Below are 14,397 nucleotides of genomic sequence, written 5' to 3' on the forward strand. Positions count from 1 at the left end.
AAAAAAAAAAAATGCCTTCACTTCAATTACCCCTCTTTCTTACGTACTTTGTCTGTTATTTTAGTTTTATCCTGATTCCCTCAATAAACATTATTAGTATATTAAAAAATAAAAATAAAAAAATTAAAAAATTAAAAAACGTTGCAAAGGACAGGTGACTCTGGGCCCTGTTGCATACTACTGAGCCTTCTTCCAGATTTATCTGCAACTCTTTAGGTACAGTTGTATAATTATCTGTGAAGCTACTTAACTTTCAAGTTAAAAAATTCATATTTTTTCCCTTTGCACAGTGATATCAAGAGAGATTTTATTTTATGCCTTGCTGAAATCCAGATACTATATTTATGCCTATAGCATTTGCTGGCCTAACCATATAAAAAAAGGAAAATGGAGTTTGGTTATGGCTTCTAGATGTTCCTGATACTAGTTTTTGTTAATGAACTATTCTTTTAGTAACCTGTTCTGCAGTCTTGCTTGTTCTGCACATCACATCAACTCTAGTATAAGGTACGGAGAATATATTCTCCCTTCTTTTTGAAAATTGTTTCTGCAGGCTGGGCATGGTGGCTCACACCTGTAATCCCAGCACTTTGGGAGGCTGAGTTGGGTGGATCACTTGAGGTCAGGAGTTTGAGGCCAACCTGGCCAACATGGTAAAACCCCATCTCTACTAAAATACAAAAATTAGCTGGGCATGGTGGTGCGTACATGTAATCCCAGCTACTCAGGAGGCTGAGGCAGGAGAATTGCTTGAACCTGGGAGGCAGAGGTTGCAGTGAACCAAGATCGCACCACTGCACTCCAGCCTGGACAACAGAGTGAAATTCCGTCTCAAAAAAACAAACAAACAAAAACCAGAAAAGAAAAGAAAATTGCTTCTGCAGACACACAAAGCTAATGTGATATTTGGGGTTGTTAGAATCATGAGACTTGTCTGGGTTTCCAGAGTGTCACTCATGGGTCTCATCTGCAGATTCTTCAAGTTCTCTGGTATAGAATTCATCCAGGAATTTTTTATTCATTTAGACAGATAGGCACTCTTTGACAGTCTCCTTATTTATCTTGGTCAGTAATCTAGTTTTCCTAATATTTCTTCTTTCTACTTTCAAGATGATTTTTCTTGTCAGAAAAGATAGAAGAAAAACAGGAATTGAGATGTTATGTCTCTGCTTTATATTAATTGGTAATATGCTATTTACATCAAAGAATGGGCCTGTGTCTTCCTTACCTTTTTTGCAAGTCTCAGCACATTCTGGGCTTCAGCTTCAGCTTCCTTCTTGGTGACACATCAGTGCAATTTTTAAAAATAGTTTCTTTTTATATATGTTGTGTATGTCTGTCTAATTCTGAGTTGATTGGTGAGCTTTCCAGCTAGTCTCTTTAGATAAGCCCCTTCTTTTTTCCCCCATCTATCTTAAATAATGTGAGATTGCCAGAATTTCATTTTTGAGAACCTCAATCCTGTTGTCTTCCCTTTTAGCACCTCAGCCTTAGGTCCTGTCTCCTTGACTGGTTGAAGCCTGTTCTCAGAGTCTAGTTGCTGCATCTAGCTGTGCCCCTTGCCCTTCTGCCTGCCTGTCTGCCTTGGTTGTTTTCTTTTGAGGCATCCACTACTTCTTTTCTGATCAATTTCTTCTTATTCAGATTAGGTTCCAAATTATAATTCTACTCATTTCGTCTACCTTCTGGATGATAGAATAATTAGCAAGGCAAATTTAAAAAATCTTGTATGCTGCTTTTTAGTTGTATGAGATTTTTCCGTAGCAGAAATCTTTTATCATCACTGGCTTTATGGTAAAATCACAGGGCCATCTGTCCTTGCCAGGTCTCCTCCCTGATCTGACCTTACATCCTTCCCACAAATCCCAGAAAATCAGTCTATTTTCTTAAAGTTGTTGTGGTCAATTGTTTGCTGGATATTTTTTGTCTTTTGAAGCTGGCCTTAGAGTAGAGTGTAGTCTCTTCAGCTCTTGCCCTTTCATGCTGTAGCTAACATAGGGATGTTAGCATGCTTTTGTTTCAAATGCTTTATTCTCATTTAGTGGAAGCTAAATGAGGGTTACAAATAGGAAAGTTGAAGTTCATGACATCTTATTGTCCCAAGTTAGCTTCTAAGTTCCTTAGATGCTGTCTACTGCCTTTCTTACTTAAGGTAACACTCTTCAACCTTCTCCTTCTCCCTTTTCTAGGCTCTTTCTAGAACAGGGCATCTCAAACAGCTGGTAGGCCTGAAGGAAGAAAGCTAAACCACAGTTATGAATTAGTAGAGACCATTCAGGGGCTGCCCTTTCTCAAAAGGGTAATTTATACCTCAGGGGACTGTGAAGCAGCTCATTGTGGAATCTTAGTTACATTCAAGAAAGATCACTCCTGATATTGCTTCTATTCCTCTTCCTTTCACTCAGTTGCTTTCTGCTATGACTTCATGCTCAGGTTTGGATTTCCATTTAGGGGTATACATTTTTAACATATACTCAACTTGTCCTTTTAACAGGTGTGATTTCTATGTCTTTTTTTTTTTTTTTTTGAGATGGAGTCTCGCTCTGTCACCAGGCTGCAGTGTAGTGGCGCGATCTTGGCTCACTGAAGCCTCCGCCCCTGGGTTCAAGCAATTTTCCTGCCTCAGCCTCCTGAGTAGCTGAGACTACAGGCGCACACTGCCACGCCCCGCTCATTTTTGCTTTTTTTTTTTTTTTTTTGAGACAGTCTCGCTCTGTTGCCCAGGCTGGAGTGCAGTGGCGCAATCTTGGCTCACTGCAAGCTCCGCCTTCTGTGTTCACGCCATTCTCTTGCCTCAGCCTGCTGAGTAGCTGGAACTACAGGTGTCCAACACCACGCCCGGCTAATTTTTGTTGTATTTTTTAGTAGAGACAGGGTTTCACCATGTTAGCCAGGATGATCTTGATCTCCTGACCTCGTGATCCTCCCACCTCAGTCTCCCAGTGCTGGGATTACAGGCGTGAGCCACCGTGCCCGGCCAATTTTTGCATTTTTAGTAGAGGCGGGATTTCACCATGTTGGCCAGGATGGTCTTGATCTCCTGACCTCACGTGATCCACCCGCCTCGGCCTCTGAAAGTGGTGGGATTATAGGTGTGAGCCACCACGCCCAGCCTGTGATTTCTGTATCTTTATATTTTGATCAGAGATAGGGTAAGATCAAAAATTCCAAAATGATTATAGTGTATATAGTGCTGAGTGTTGTGGTGAATGCAAACAACCTGTCAAAGGATAGAATTATAGCAAATTTAAAAGATCTCAGTTGGCTTTCTTTGTGATTCTAGAATTGAGTAAGACATCATTCCATAAAATATAGTAATGTTCCAGTGAGCTGAGCAGAAGAGGTTAGACAGAAGGGCTAAAGGAAGCAGAAGCAAAGAACAGTGTATTAGTTACTTTTTCTTGTAAGGCTAGGAGAGGGAGAGAGAACAATAGAGAAATAACTGATTGATTCATGTGGAGGGCAGAGTGGAAGCAGGTGCGAGAGGGTCCCGCAGAAGAAAACAATGTCTGCCAAAGTGTTTGAGTCCATGGTAAGTTTGGCTTGACCTTAGCTGTTGCAGGAGGCATGTGAACTCTGCCTTATATAATGTGGATGCTGGGCACAGAGCTGTCATCTTTGACTGATTCCAGGACAAAAATGACAGGACATTGTGGTAGGGGAAGGGACTCACTTTCTCATCCCATGGGTACAGAAACCAATTATCTTTGACTGCCTTTCTCCACCACATCATGTACCAGTCATCACTGGTAGCAAAGATTTACAGAATGTCAACATCACACTGCGCATCATCTTCCCGCCCGTCGCTAGCCGGCTTCCTGCATCTTCACCAGCATCAGAGAGGCCTATGATGAGTGTGCGCTGCCGTCCATCACGACTGAGATCCTCAAGTCAGTGGTGGCTCGCTTTGATGCTGGAGAAGTAATCACCCAGAGAGAGCTGGTCTCCAGGCAGGTGAGCATCGACCTTACAGAGCAAGCAGCCCCATTTGGGCTCATCCTGGACGATGTGTCCTTGACATATCTGACCTTTGGGAAGGAGTTCACAGAAGCGGAGGAAGCCAAACAGGTGGCTCAGCAGGAAGCAGAGAGGGCCAGATTTATGATGGAAAAGGCTGAGCAGCAGAAAAAGGTGGCCATGGTCTCTGCTGAGGGCGACTCCAAGGCAGCCGAGCTGATTGCCAACTCACTGGCCATGGCAGGGGACGGTCTGATCGAGCTGTGCAAACTGGAAGCCGCGGAGGACGTTGCGTTAACAGCTCTCACGCTCTCGGAACATGACCTACCTGCTGGCAGGGCAGTCCGTGCTCCTCCGGCTGCCCCATGAGGGCCTACCCTGCCTGCACCTCTGCAGGCTGACTAGGCCACAGCCCCGATGATTCTTAAACACCGCCTTCCCCCCACACCCCAGAAATCATGGTGAAATTTCATAATTGGCTTAAAGTGAAGGAAATAAAAGTAAAATCACTTCAGAACTCTAAAAAAAAAAAAAAGAAGAAGAAGAAGAAAAAAATAACTGATTGGGCCAGGTGGCTCATGCCGGTGATTCTAGCACTTTGGGAGGCTAAGAGAGAAGAGCTTGAGGTCAGGAGTTCAAGACCAACCTGAGCAACTTGATCAGACCCCATCTCTACAAAAAATTTAAGAATTAGCCAGACATGGTGGTGCACACCTGTAGTCCCAGCTACTTGGGAGGCTGGAGGATCCCTTGAACCCAGGAATGGAAGGCAGCAGTGAACTTTGATCATGCTACTGTACCCCAGCCTGGGTGACAGAGTGAGACCCCCTCAAAAAAGAAAAAAAGAAAAGTGGCTGGTTGGTTAACATCAGGCTACTTCAGGCTACTATTTTTGTGTGAGGATTAAAGCAGAGAGAACTTCATTATCGTGCTGTTTGAAGATTTAAACTGTCCTGTTTGGGACATTAGGTGTTCTGTCTCTCCTGATTTCTTAGAAGATAAGATAGCTTAGTTTAGGTTTAACAATGTAGAACAATGTAGAATGACTCCATTTTTATTTTTAGTCTGCTTTGTTGGGGCCTAATATAGGAGTTTAGTGGCCTCCTATAGTTTTTATTTAACAAAACAAAAGTATACATCATATCAGTGAATATTTGCTAAGAACAGGGAAGAGAAGTCTTCCTTTCAAATAGCTTATGGTTCATTGAAATTAATTAATCCAGGCACAGTGGCTCATGCCTGTGATCCCAACACTTTGGGAGAAGAGGTGGGAGGATTACTTGAGGCTTGGAGTTTGAGACCACTCTGGGCAACATAGCAAGACCTCCATTTCTACAAAAAATAAAAAATTTAAAAAAAAAGAAATGAACTAAATGCATAAAGCAATCAGAAAATATAATAAAATGTTAAATTATACATTGGCAGCAGCTACTTAGAATCTACCAGAATGGGTTTGGGTTTTCCTTATCTAAACTCACCTCTAAGGAAGAGCAGACTTGGATTTCCAAAACCGTTTCTTTCTGGATGCACTTGTTTTTGTTTTGGTATAAATAGGGACCTAGAATTATATTTCCAGTGACCTTTAGCCTCTATCTCTAGGAATGTGGAACTGAATGGTACTTTCGCTCCCACAGCAGACTAAAAGAAATGCAGTGTAGCAAGATTATGAATAATTGAAATATGTTTGGGGTTTATAGATCTTAAACTCTCTGATGAGGAAATATAGTCTTGTGTATTTGGTTTGGCTGTACTGTTTTGAGTTAGTTTTAGGGGTAACTTTGAGAATCAGTTTTAGAATTCTAGCCCCAGATGACAATCCTTTGCTTAGTCATGGGTTAGGTGTAATGCCACATGATCCTGAGAAGACTAGGAATGGTTGCTGTTTATTAACCTTGGTTGGTAGTGATACTTGAGAAGAAAAAATAGCCACCCTACATTCATAAAGGTTGAACTGTTGCTATGTTTCAAAATCCTATTTGCCTTGATATCTGGTAATCTTTACTGATCTTTTAAGGAATCATCAGATGTGATGTATTTGAGAATGATAAGACAGAAAAGGCTTCCAAATGCTAACACTGTGTTAAGTTTGGTGGTGTTTATTTTATTTTCTATACTTTTTGTTACGAGAGCACTGGTAACTTCCTGATCTTGAGAAATAAAAGAACTAGAACAGAGTAATTTTTTAGAAAACTCTGTTTCTACAGTTGTAAATAGTCTCAAGGGAACAATATGTTTCATGTGGAAAAAAATTAATATGGACAGGAAGAAAGATTCCCTCAACATTCTCCACTCTGAACTCATATGAGCAAAGCCTAAGGAAAAGAAAGTGCCTTTTATGTTTCTGGCCGTTGAAATATTTTTTAACGATGAGAAAACTGTTTCATAGGCCGGCTGCGGTGGCTCACGCCTGTAATCCCAGCACTTTGTGAGGCTGAGGTGGGCAGATTACCTGAGGTCAGGAGTTTGAGAACAGCATGGCTAACATGGTAAAAACCCATTTCTACTAAAAATACAAAAAAAATTTAGCTGGGCAAGGTGGCACACGCCTGTAATCCCAGCTACTCGGGAGGCTGAGGCAGGAGAATCACTTGAACCCAGGAGGCAGAGGCTGCAGTGAGCCGAGATGGTGTCACTGCACTCCAGCCTGGGTGACAGAGGGAGACTCTGTCTCAAAAAAAAAGAAAAAGAAAAAAAGAAAACTGTTTAATGAAAACTGGTTTGCATCAAGTCTTACTGGATTCAAATAATAACATATTATTGTTATTCAGACATCAACAGAAAGAAAAATTTTCTTCTCTTCCACCCCTCCTTTTTTTAGTGTTCATGCCAGTAAATTTGTATTATACCTGTGTGTGAAGTCAATAATCAGAACATTTGCTACTTGTTTTATTTTCCAGTAATAATTTATAATACTGTCTGTAAAATTCACAAGAGTGTAGTCAACTTTCTGTCAATAGTGTCTTTGCCTGAAGGTAGTGACCCTGTAATCTGATGTATTGGGGAAAATGTGTGTACTGGTGAGGGATATAGGTACATATAAAGAGTTGCTTTTTCATCTGTGAATGGTTAAAAAGAAGCATTTTGGTCTCTTTATAAGCTTAATATTTAAATTATAGGTAAAGGTTTGAATGTATTCCATTTTGAACATGGGGAATGTTAACAAGAATCTCTGGGCTGGGTGAGGTGGCTCACACCTATAATCCTAGCACTTTGGGAGGCCGAGGTGGGCGGATCACTTGAGGTCAGGAGTTTGAGACCAGCCTGGCCAACATGGTGAAACCTTGTCTCTACTAAAAATACAGAAGTTAGCCAGGCGTGGTGGCATGTGCCTGTAGTCCCAGCTACTTGGAAGGCTGTGGCAGGAGAATCGCTTGAACCCGGGAGGTGGAGGTTGCAGAGAGCCAAGATCGTGCCACTGCACTCAAGCCTGGGAGACAGAGCGAGACTGTCTAAAAAAAAAAAAATCGCTGGATTGCTGACTTCTAATCTTTTGGGGGGAATTTTTTTTTTTTTAGATGAATTTTTTTTTTTTTTTTAGATGGAGTCTCGCTCTGTCTCCCGGGCTTCAGTGCAGTGGCGTGATCTCGGCTCTCTGCAACCTCCACCTCCCGGGTTCAAGCAATTCTCCTGCCTCAACCTCCTGAGTAGCTGGGACTACAGGCACGCGCCACCACACCTGGCTAATTTTTGTATTTTTAGTAGAGACGGGGTTTTACCACGTTAGCCAGGCTGGTCTCCAACTTCTGACCTCAAGTAATCTGCCCGCCTTGACCTCCCAAAGTGCTGCGATTATAGGCGTGAGCCATACCGTGCCCGGCCAAGGGAATCTTAATTGTTTCTTTTATTTCATGTGCCCTGTTCTTTTTCTTTTGTACCCAGATGTACTCTGTGGCCTATGTATATTTTTTCTTTTTTTAAAAAAACTTTACTGTGGAAAATTTCAAACATATACGAAGTAAACAGAATTATATGATGAACCCTCTTATACTCATCACCTTGCTTTAACAGTCATCAACATGTTACTACTCTTTTTATCTTTTTTTTTTTTTCAGACACAGTCTCACTATGTCACCCAGGTTGGAGTACAGTGGCACAATCTTGGCTCAAGCGATTCTCGTGCCTCAGCCTCCCACATAGCTGGGATTACAGATGTGTGTCTCCACACCCAGCTAACTTTTGTATTTCCATTAATAGTAGAGATGGGGTTTCACCATGTTGGCCAGGCTGGTCTTGAACTCCTGGCCTCAAGTGATCCACCTGCGTTGGCCTCCCAAAGTGGTGGAGTTACAGGCGTGAGCCACCACACCTAGCCCTCTTTCATTAGTTTTACTTCTACCTATTCCCCATCTTCTATTCAATAAATTTTTTTTTTTAGGTAAAATTCATTTACAGTGAGATGCAAAAATAAGCTGTTAGAGTTACAACTGTGTAGCAGACCTATCATAGTATAAAACATATTCATCTCCCTACAGAGTTCCCTTATATACCTTCCAAGTCATCCCCTGCCGCACCAGGAAACCATTGTTCTCTTCGGCTCTGCCTGTTTTAGACTGTCATATAAACAGAACCATGCATTATGCATTCTTTGTGTCTGGCTTTTTTTGTTGAGCATTATATCTGTGAGATTCATCCATGTTGCATTCCTTTGTTTCACTGAGTAGTTCATTGTATGGATATACCATGGTTTGTACATCCATTCTCTTACTCATGAACATTGAGCTTCTTTCCAGTTTTTTTTTTTTTTTTTTTTTTTTGAGACAGAATCTTGTTCTGTTGCCCAGGCTGGAATGCAGCGCCACGATCTTGGCTCACTGCACCTCTTGCCTCCTGAGGTCAAGTAATTCTCCTGCCTCAGCCTCCCAAGTATCTGAGACCACAGGCCTGCACCACCACACCCAGCTAATTTTTGTATTTTTGGTAGAGACGGAGTTTCACCATGTTGGCCAGGCTGGTCTCAAACTCCTGACCTCAGGTGATCCACCCACCTCAGCCTCCCGAAGTGCTGGGATTACAGGTGTGAGCCACTGCGCCTGGCCTAGTTTTTGCTTTTATGCTGTGGACATTTATAACAAGTCTTCGGTGGACTTATGTTTTCATTTTTCTTGGATAAGTACCAATGGGTGGAACTGCTGGGGTCAGTAGATGCCTGATTAATTTAAAATTTTAATTAATTTTTTTTTTTTTTGAGATGGAGTTTGGCTTTTGCTGCCCAGGCTGAAGTGCAATGGCACCATCTCAGCTCACCGCAACCTCCATCTCCTGGGTTCAAGCAATTCTCCTGCCTCAGCCTCCCGAATAGCTGGGAATACAGGCATGCGCCACCACTCCTGGCTAATTTTGTATTTTCAATAGAGACACGGTTTCGCCATGTTGGTCAGCCGAGTCTCGAACTCCGGACCTTAGGTTATCTGCCCATCTTGGCCTCCCAAAGTGCTGGGATTATAGGCATGAGCCACTGCGCCTGGCTGCATGTTTAATTTTATAAAAAATTGCCAAACCTTTTCCTAAAGTGTTTATGTCATTGTACATTCCTACTGACAAAGGATGAGAGTGTGGTTTTACATTCCTACTGACAAAGGATGGATGTATGTCTTTGGTTTGCAAGTTTAGATAAACTGATAGATACAATAAGCTTTTTCTTAGAGGAAATGGCTTGTAGGAATATCTCAGTATTAGTTGTTATTCCCCAGAATGTAAGATGACCTTGAAATATATACTCGTTATTGATTTGTCCTTTTCATGTGGCTTCTAAGGAATTGTAGAAGTTATTTTAGTCCTTATAGAAAATCAGCTGATATGGTTATACAGGTAGTACAGTTGTTGCCTTTCTGAGAACAAAGACATTACTGAGTGTCCTAGATTTATACATTTTAGAACTCTGTTTATAATTTCCAGAGTCCTTTTAGGAACCCCAGTCTATGATTCCTAGAAACATTCTCTTTAACACTTAGTGGTTTTAGCAGTGAATATCTGTCATCACCCACACTATTGTGGTCAGGGGGATATCACAGCAGGTAATCTAAATGGAATTGTTGGGGTGAAACTCCACCAAGGTGAGTAATGTTTATGGCTTTCCAAAGCATTGCAATTAAATTATTTAACAATAAACCTGCCTTTGCACAATTGCCAGATATTTAATGTGAATCATTTGTTTTATTTTAGTGATGTCCTTGCATTGCCCATTTTTAAGCAAGAAGAGTCAAGTTTGCCTCCTGATAATGAGAATAAAATCCTGCCTTTTCAATATGTGCTTTGTGCTGCTACCTCTCCAGCAGTGAAACTCCATGATGAAACCCTAACGTATCTCAATCAAGGTTAGATGCTTCCTCATTCATTAGTACTATTGCAGGCCTACAGTATTTATGAGTTTTTTTTTTTTTTTTTTTTTGAGATTGGGGGGGACAGAGTCGCCCAGGCTGGAGTGCAGTGGCGCAATCTCAGCTCACTGCAAGCTCTACCTCCTGAGTTCACGCCATTCTCCTGCCTCAGCCTCCTGAGTAGCTGGGACCACAGGCATGTGCCACCACGCCTGGCTAACACGGGTTTCACCGTGTTAGCCAGGATGATCTGGATCTCCTGACCTCCTGATCTGCCCACCTCGGCCTCCCAAAGTGCTGGGATTACAGGCGTGAGCCACTGTACCCGGCCATTTATGATGTTTTATTAGGTACACTTATATGTAAAAACTTAGATCTTTCTGGTGTGACCTATCAAACTAGAAGTCCTACTTCAGAGATTTGAGTTCTAATGTCATACTTGATATCTATTACTAGCTTCTTTTGCTTAGCTGTCCATTTTTAGTTCCCAGCTTCCTCTTCCTAATCATGTTCCCTAGACCCTCCCATTGATTACTGTCTGAGAAGTATTACTCTACCTGGCTCTATTATTTACCAATTGTGTGGCCTTGGACAAGTTGCTAAACTCTTTTAAGTTTCAATTTCTTTGTCTGTAAAATGGGATTGGTAATACCTTAGAAAGGTATATCAGTTAAATGAGATAATGTGTGACAATACTTGGCACAGGGCTGAGCATCTAGTAAAGGCTTCCAGTTGTTGTTACTAATACTATTATTATACTATTGTATATTCAACCAACTGAATTTTATTCTTTCTGAATCTAGCAAAGTTAAGTTGTGATGAATATAATATGTAATTACTTTTTCTTCTAGGACAGTCTTATGAAATTCGAATGCTAGACAATAGGAAACTTGGAGAACTTCCAGAAATTAATGGCAAATTGGTGAAGGTAAAACGAATAAATCATTCTTCTGTACAATTTTTTTTTATTAATTCTTATGTGATTTTAAATTTTTGTTTTTGTTGTTAATGTTCTTTTGCTTCCAAGGGCTTGATGGTATCTCTTGCGTGCCGTAATTTGTTTGCAGAGTGGTAAGCTGATGTGTTATTTCTTTGGGGTCAGAGTAGGCCCCGCTATTCACATGAATTTTTCAGAGCTGCAGAAATAGAACGCTTACCACTCCCTGTCCAGGGTAATCACCCCTGGCTCAGTGAAGTTCTTTTGGAGTAAAGTAACCTCCTTGAGATCTTCAGAGAAGCCTGAGTGTCTTTTTTGATACTTAGTCTTATAGTGAGGAAAACAGAAGCTACTTTGATGAAGAGCAGTTCTCTTAGTCTGTGGTAATTCACAGCACAATTGAAACAGGAGTTTTGTCAAAAGATGATGGGAGGAATTAACAGACACTACTACAAAGTAAAAGTAACAAAAGGAAAGTTGATCGAAATAGGCTCTACCTACCCTCAGTGTTTACAGGTTGTGTGGTGGGTTAGCAAGCAGGGCACTTGGTGAGTTTTTCATATACATCTGAAGAGCTAAGCCAGATAAGCCGTGGTGTAACAGAAGAGGCATGCAGCAATGCTTCAGAGGGGAGTCCTTTATGCCTACTTACCATTGGACTGAAGTTTAACCCAAGTTTTAAATATGGTACCAGTTAACTATAAAGATTATATCTGAGAAATTGGCTGGGTACGGTGGCTTACGCCTGTAGTCCCAGCACTTTGGGAAGCTGAGGCGGGCGGATCACTTGAGGTTGGGAGTTTGAGACCAGCCTGACCAACATGGGGAAACCCTGTCTCTACAGAAAATACAAAATTAGCCAGGCGTGGTGGCACATGCCTATGATCCCAGCTACTCAGGAGGCTGAAACAGGAGAATTCCTCGAACCCGGGAGGCGGAGGTTGCCGTGAACTGAGATGGTGCCATTGCACTCCAGCCTGGGCAGCAAGAGCGAAATCCGTTTCAAAAAAAAAATAAAAGATTATATCTGAGAAATTATAAAATTTTATCCTGAAATAGCACTTAGTATGGTATGGGTTTTAGAGTGAAGCAGATCTTAAGAAAAATAATTTTAGATTGTGTTTAGAAACCAACTGGCAGTGAGTCCTGCTAGTTTTTCTTTGTCAGCACTGATTTTCAAGAGATCCTGTTATCATCTGATTTTGTTGTATCCTTTTAGAGTATATTCCGTGTGGTGTTCCATGACAGAAGGCTACAGTACACTGAGCATCAGCAGCTAGAGGGTTGGAGGTGGAACCGACCTGGAGACAGAATTCTTGACATAGGTGAGTTAAGAAAATCTATTGCCTATGAAGTGCCTTTAGCTATGGACTGTGAGTTGGTTTTCTTTATTTGACGTTTACCTTGATTCATATGCTTGTGAAGCTCAATTAGTATAAACCTTGAAAGTATTTATTAAGCATAAAAAATTTTAAGTAATACAAGTTAAAATGATACCAAAATTGAAGTTGAAAGTATAAACACTTTAGTTCCATAGCAACCATAGGATGATTTAGTTTTGTTTTTTAAGTTGTGGTAAAATATATGTTACATGAAAGTTATCATTTTAAGAATTTTTAAGTGGATAGTTCAGTAACATTAAGTACATTCAAATTATTGTGTAACCATCACTATCATCCATCTCCAGAACTTTCCTTATCTGCAAAACTGGATGTCTGTACCTGTTAAACAACTCCCCATTCTCCCTTCTTCACAGCCCCTGGTAACCACTATTCTCCTTTCTGTCTCTATGAATTAGACTACTAAGTACTGCATAAATGAAATCATACAGTATTTGTCCTTTTGTGACTGGCATTTTTCACTTCGCATAATGTTTTCAAGGTTCATGGTGTAGCATATGTTAGCATTTCTTTCCCATGTAAGGCTGAATAATATTCCATTGTGTGTATATACCACACTTTGTTTATCCACTCATCCCATGATGGGCACTTAATTTAATTCCATTTTTTGGCTATTGTGAATAACGCTGCTATGAACATGGATGTACAAATATGTGTTTGAGTCTCTGCTTTTAATTCTTTTGGATGTATATCCAGAAATGGAATTGCTGGGTCATATGGTATTTCTACCTTAAATTTTTTTTTTAGAAACCACTATATTGCTTTCCACAGTGACTACACATTTTACATTTCTACCAGCAGTACTCAAAGGTTCCAATTTCGGCTGGGCGTGGTGGCTCATGCCTGTAATCCCAGCACTTTGGGAAGCCAAGGTGGGCAGATCAGGAGGTCAGGAGATTGAGATCATCCTGGCTAACACGGTGAAACCCCATCTCTACTAAAAATCCAAAAAAATTAGCTGGGCATGGTGGCGGGCGCCTGTAGTCCCAGCTACTCAGGAGGCTGAGGCAGGAGAATGGTGTGAACCCAGGAGGTGCAGCTTGCAGTGAGCTGAGACCACACCACTGCACTCCAGCCTGGGTGACAGAGCGAGACTCTGCTGTCCCCCAAAAAAAAAAAAAGTTCCAGTTTCTTCCATCCTTGCCAACACTTGTTGCTTTCTTTCTTTCTTTTTTTTTTTTTTTCCTGAGACGGAGTTTCGCTCTTGTTGCCCAGGCCTGAGTGCAATGGCGAGATGTCAACTCACCACAAGCCCCGCCTCCCAGGTTCAAGTGATTCTCCTGCCTCAGCCTCTGAGTAGCTGGGATTACAGGCATGCGCCACCACGCTCAGCTAATTTTTGTATTTTTAGTAGAGATGGGGTTTCAACATGTTGGCCAGGGTGATCTCAATCTCCTGACCTCTTGATCTGCCTGCCTCAGCCTCCCAAAGTGCTGGGATTACAGGCGTGAGCCACTGCACCTGGACTGTTGCTTTCTATTTTTTGATAATATCCATCCTGATGATTGTGAAGTAGTATCTCATTGTGGTTTTGATTTGCATTTCCCTGATGATTAGTAATGTTGAGCATCTTTGCATGTGCTTATTGGCCATTTATATATTTTCTTTCCTTATTTATTTTTATTTATTTACTGATTTATTTATTTTTTGAGATGGAGTCTCCCTGTGTCGCCCAGGCTGGAGTACAGTGGCATGATCTCAGCTTACTGCAACTTCCACCTCCCAGGTTCAAGCAATTCTCCTGCCTCAGCCTCCCGAGTAGCTGGGATTACAGGGGCCCACCACC

General features: G+C 41.4%; 1 protein-coding gene and 1 pseudogene across 7 annotated transcripts in view; both read left to right on the plus strand.

The window, feature by feature from the left end:
* TFCP2 (transcription factor CP2) overlaps window positions 1-14,397 on the plus strand; it is a 92,429-nt gene that overhangs the window by 51,850 nt on the left and 26,182 nt on the right. For all 6 annotated transcript variants that reach the window (XM_011930652.1, XM_011930651.1, XM_011930653.1 and 3 more), the window contains exons 2-4: window positions 10,120-10,271; window positions 11,126-11,202; window positions 12,431-12,536. In XM_011930652.1, coding sequence (XP_011786042.1) covers window positions 10,120-10,271; window positions 11,126-11,202; window positions 12,431-12,536 — 335 coding nt within the window. The remainder of the gene's footprint in view (window positions 1-10,119; window positions 10,272-11,125; window positions 11,203-12,430; window positions 12,537-14,397) is intronic.
* LOC105503636 lies at window positions 3,506-4,780 on the plus strand (annotated as a pseudogene). Its single transcript, XR_001000511.1, has one exon. The product of XR_001000511.1 is annotated as a prohibitin pseudogene (transcript).

This window comes from Colobus angolensis, unplaced genomic scaffold (genome assembly GCF_000951035.1).
Source record: "Colobus angolensis palliatus isolate OR3802 unplaced genomic scaffold, Cang.pa_1.0 Scaffold87, whole genome shotgun sequence".
In the NCBI taxonomy this organism is placed as follows: Eukaryota; Metazoa; Chordata; class Mammalia; order Primates; family Cercopithecidae; genus Colobus; species Colobus angolensis.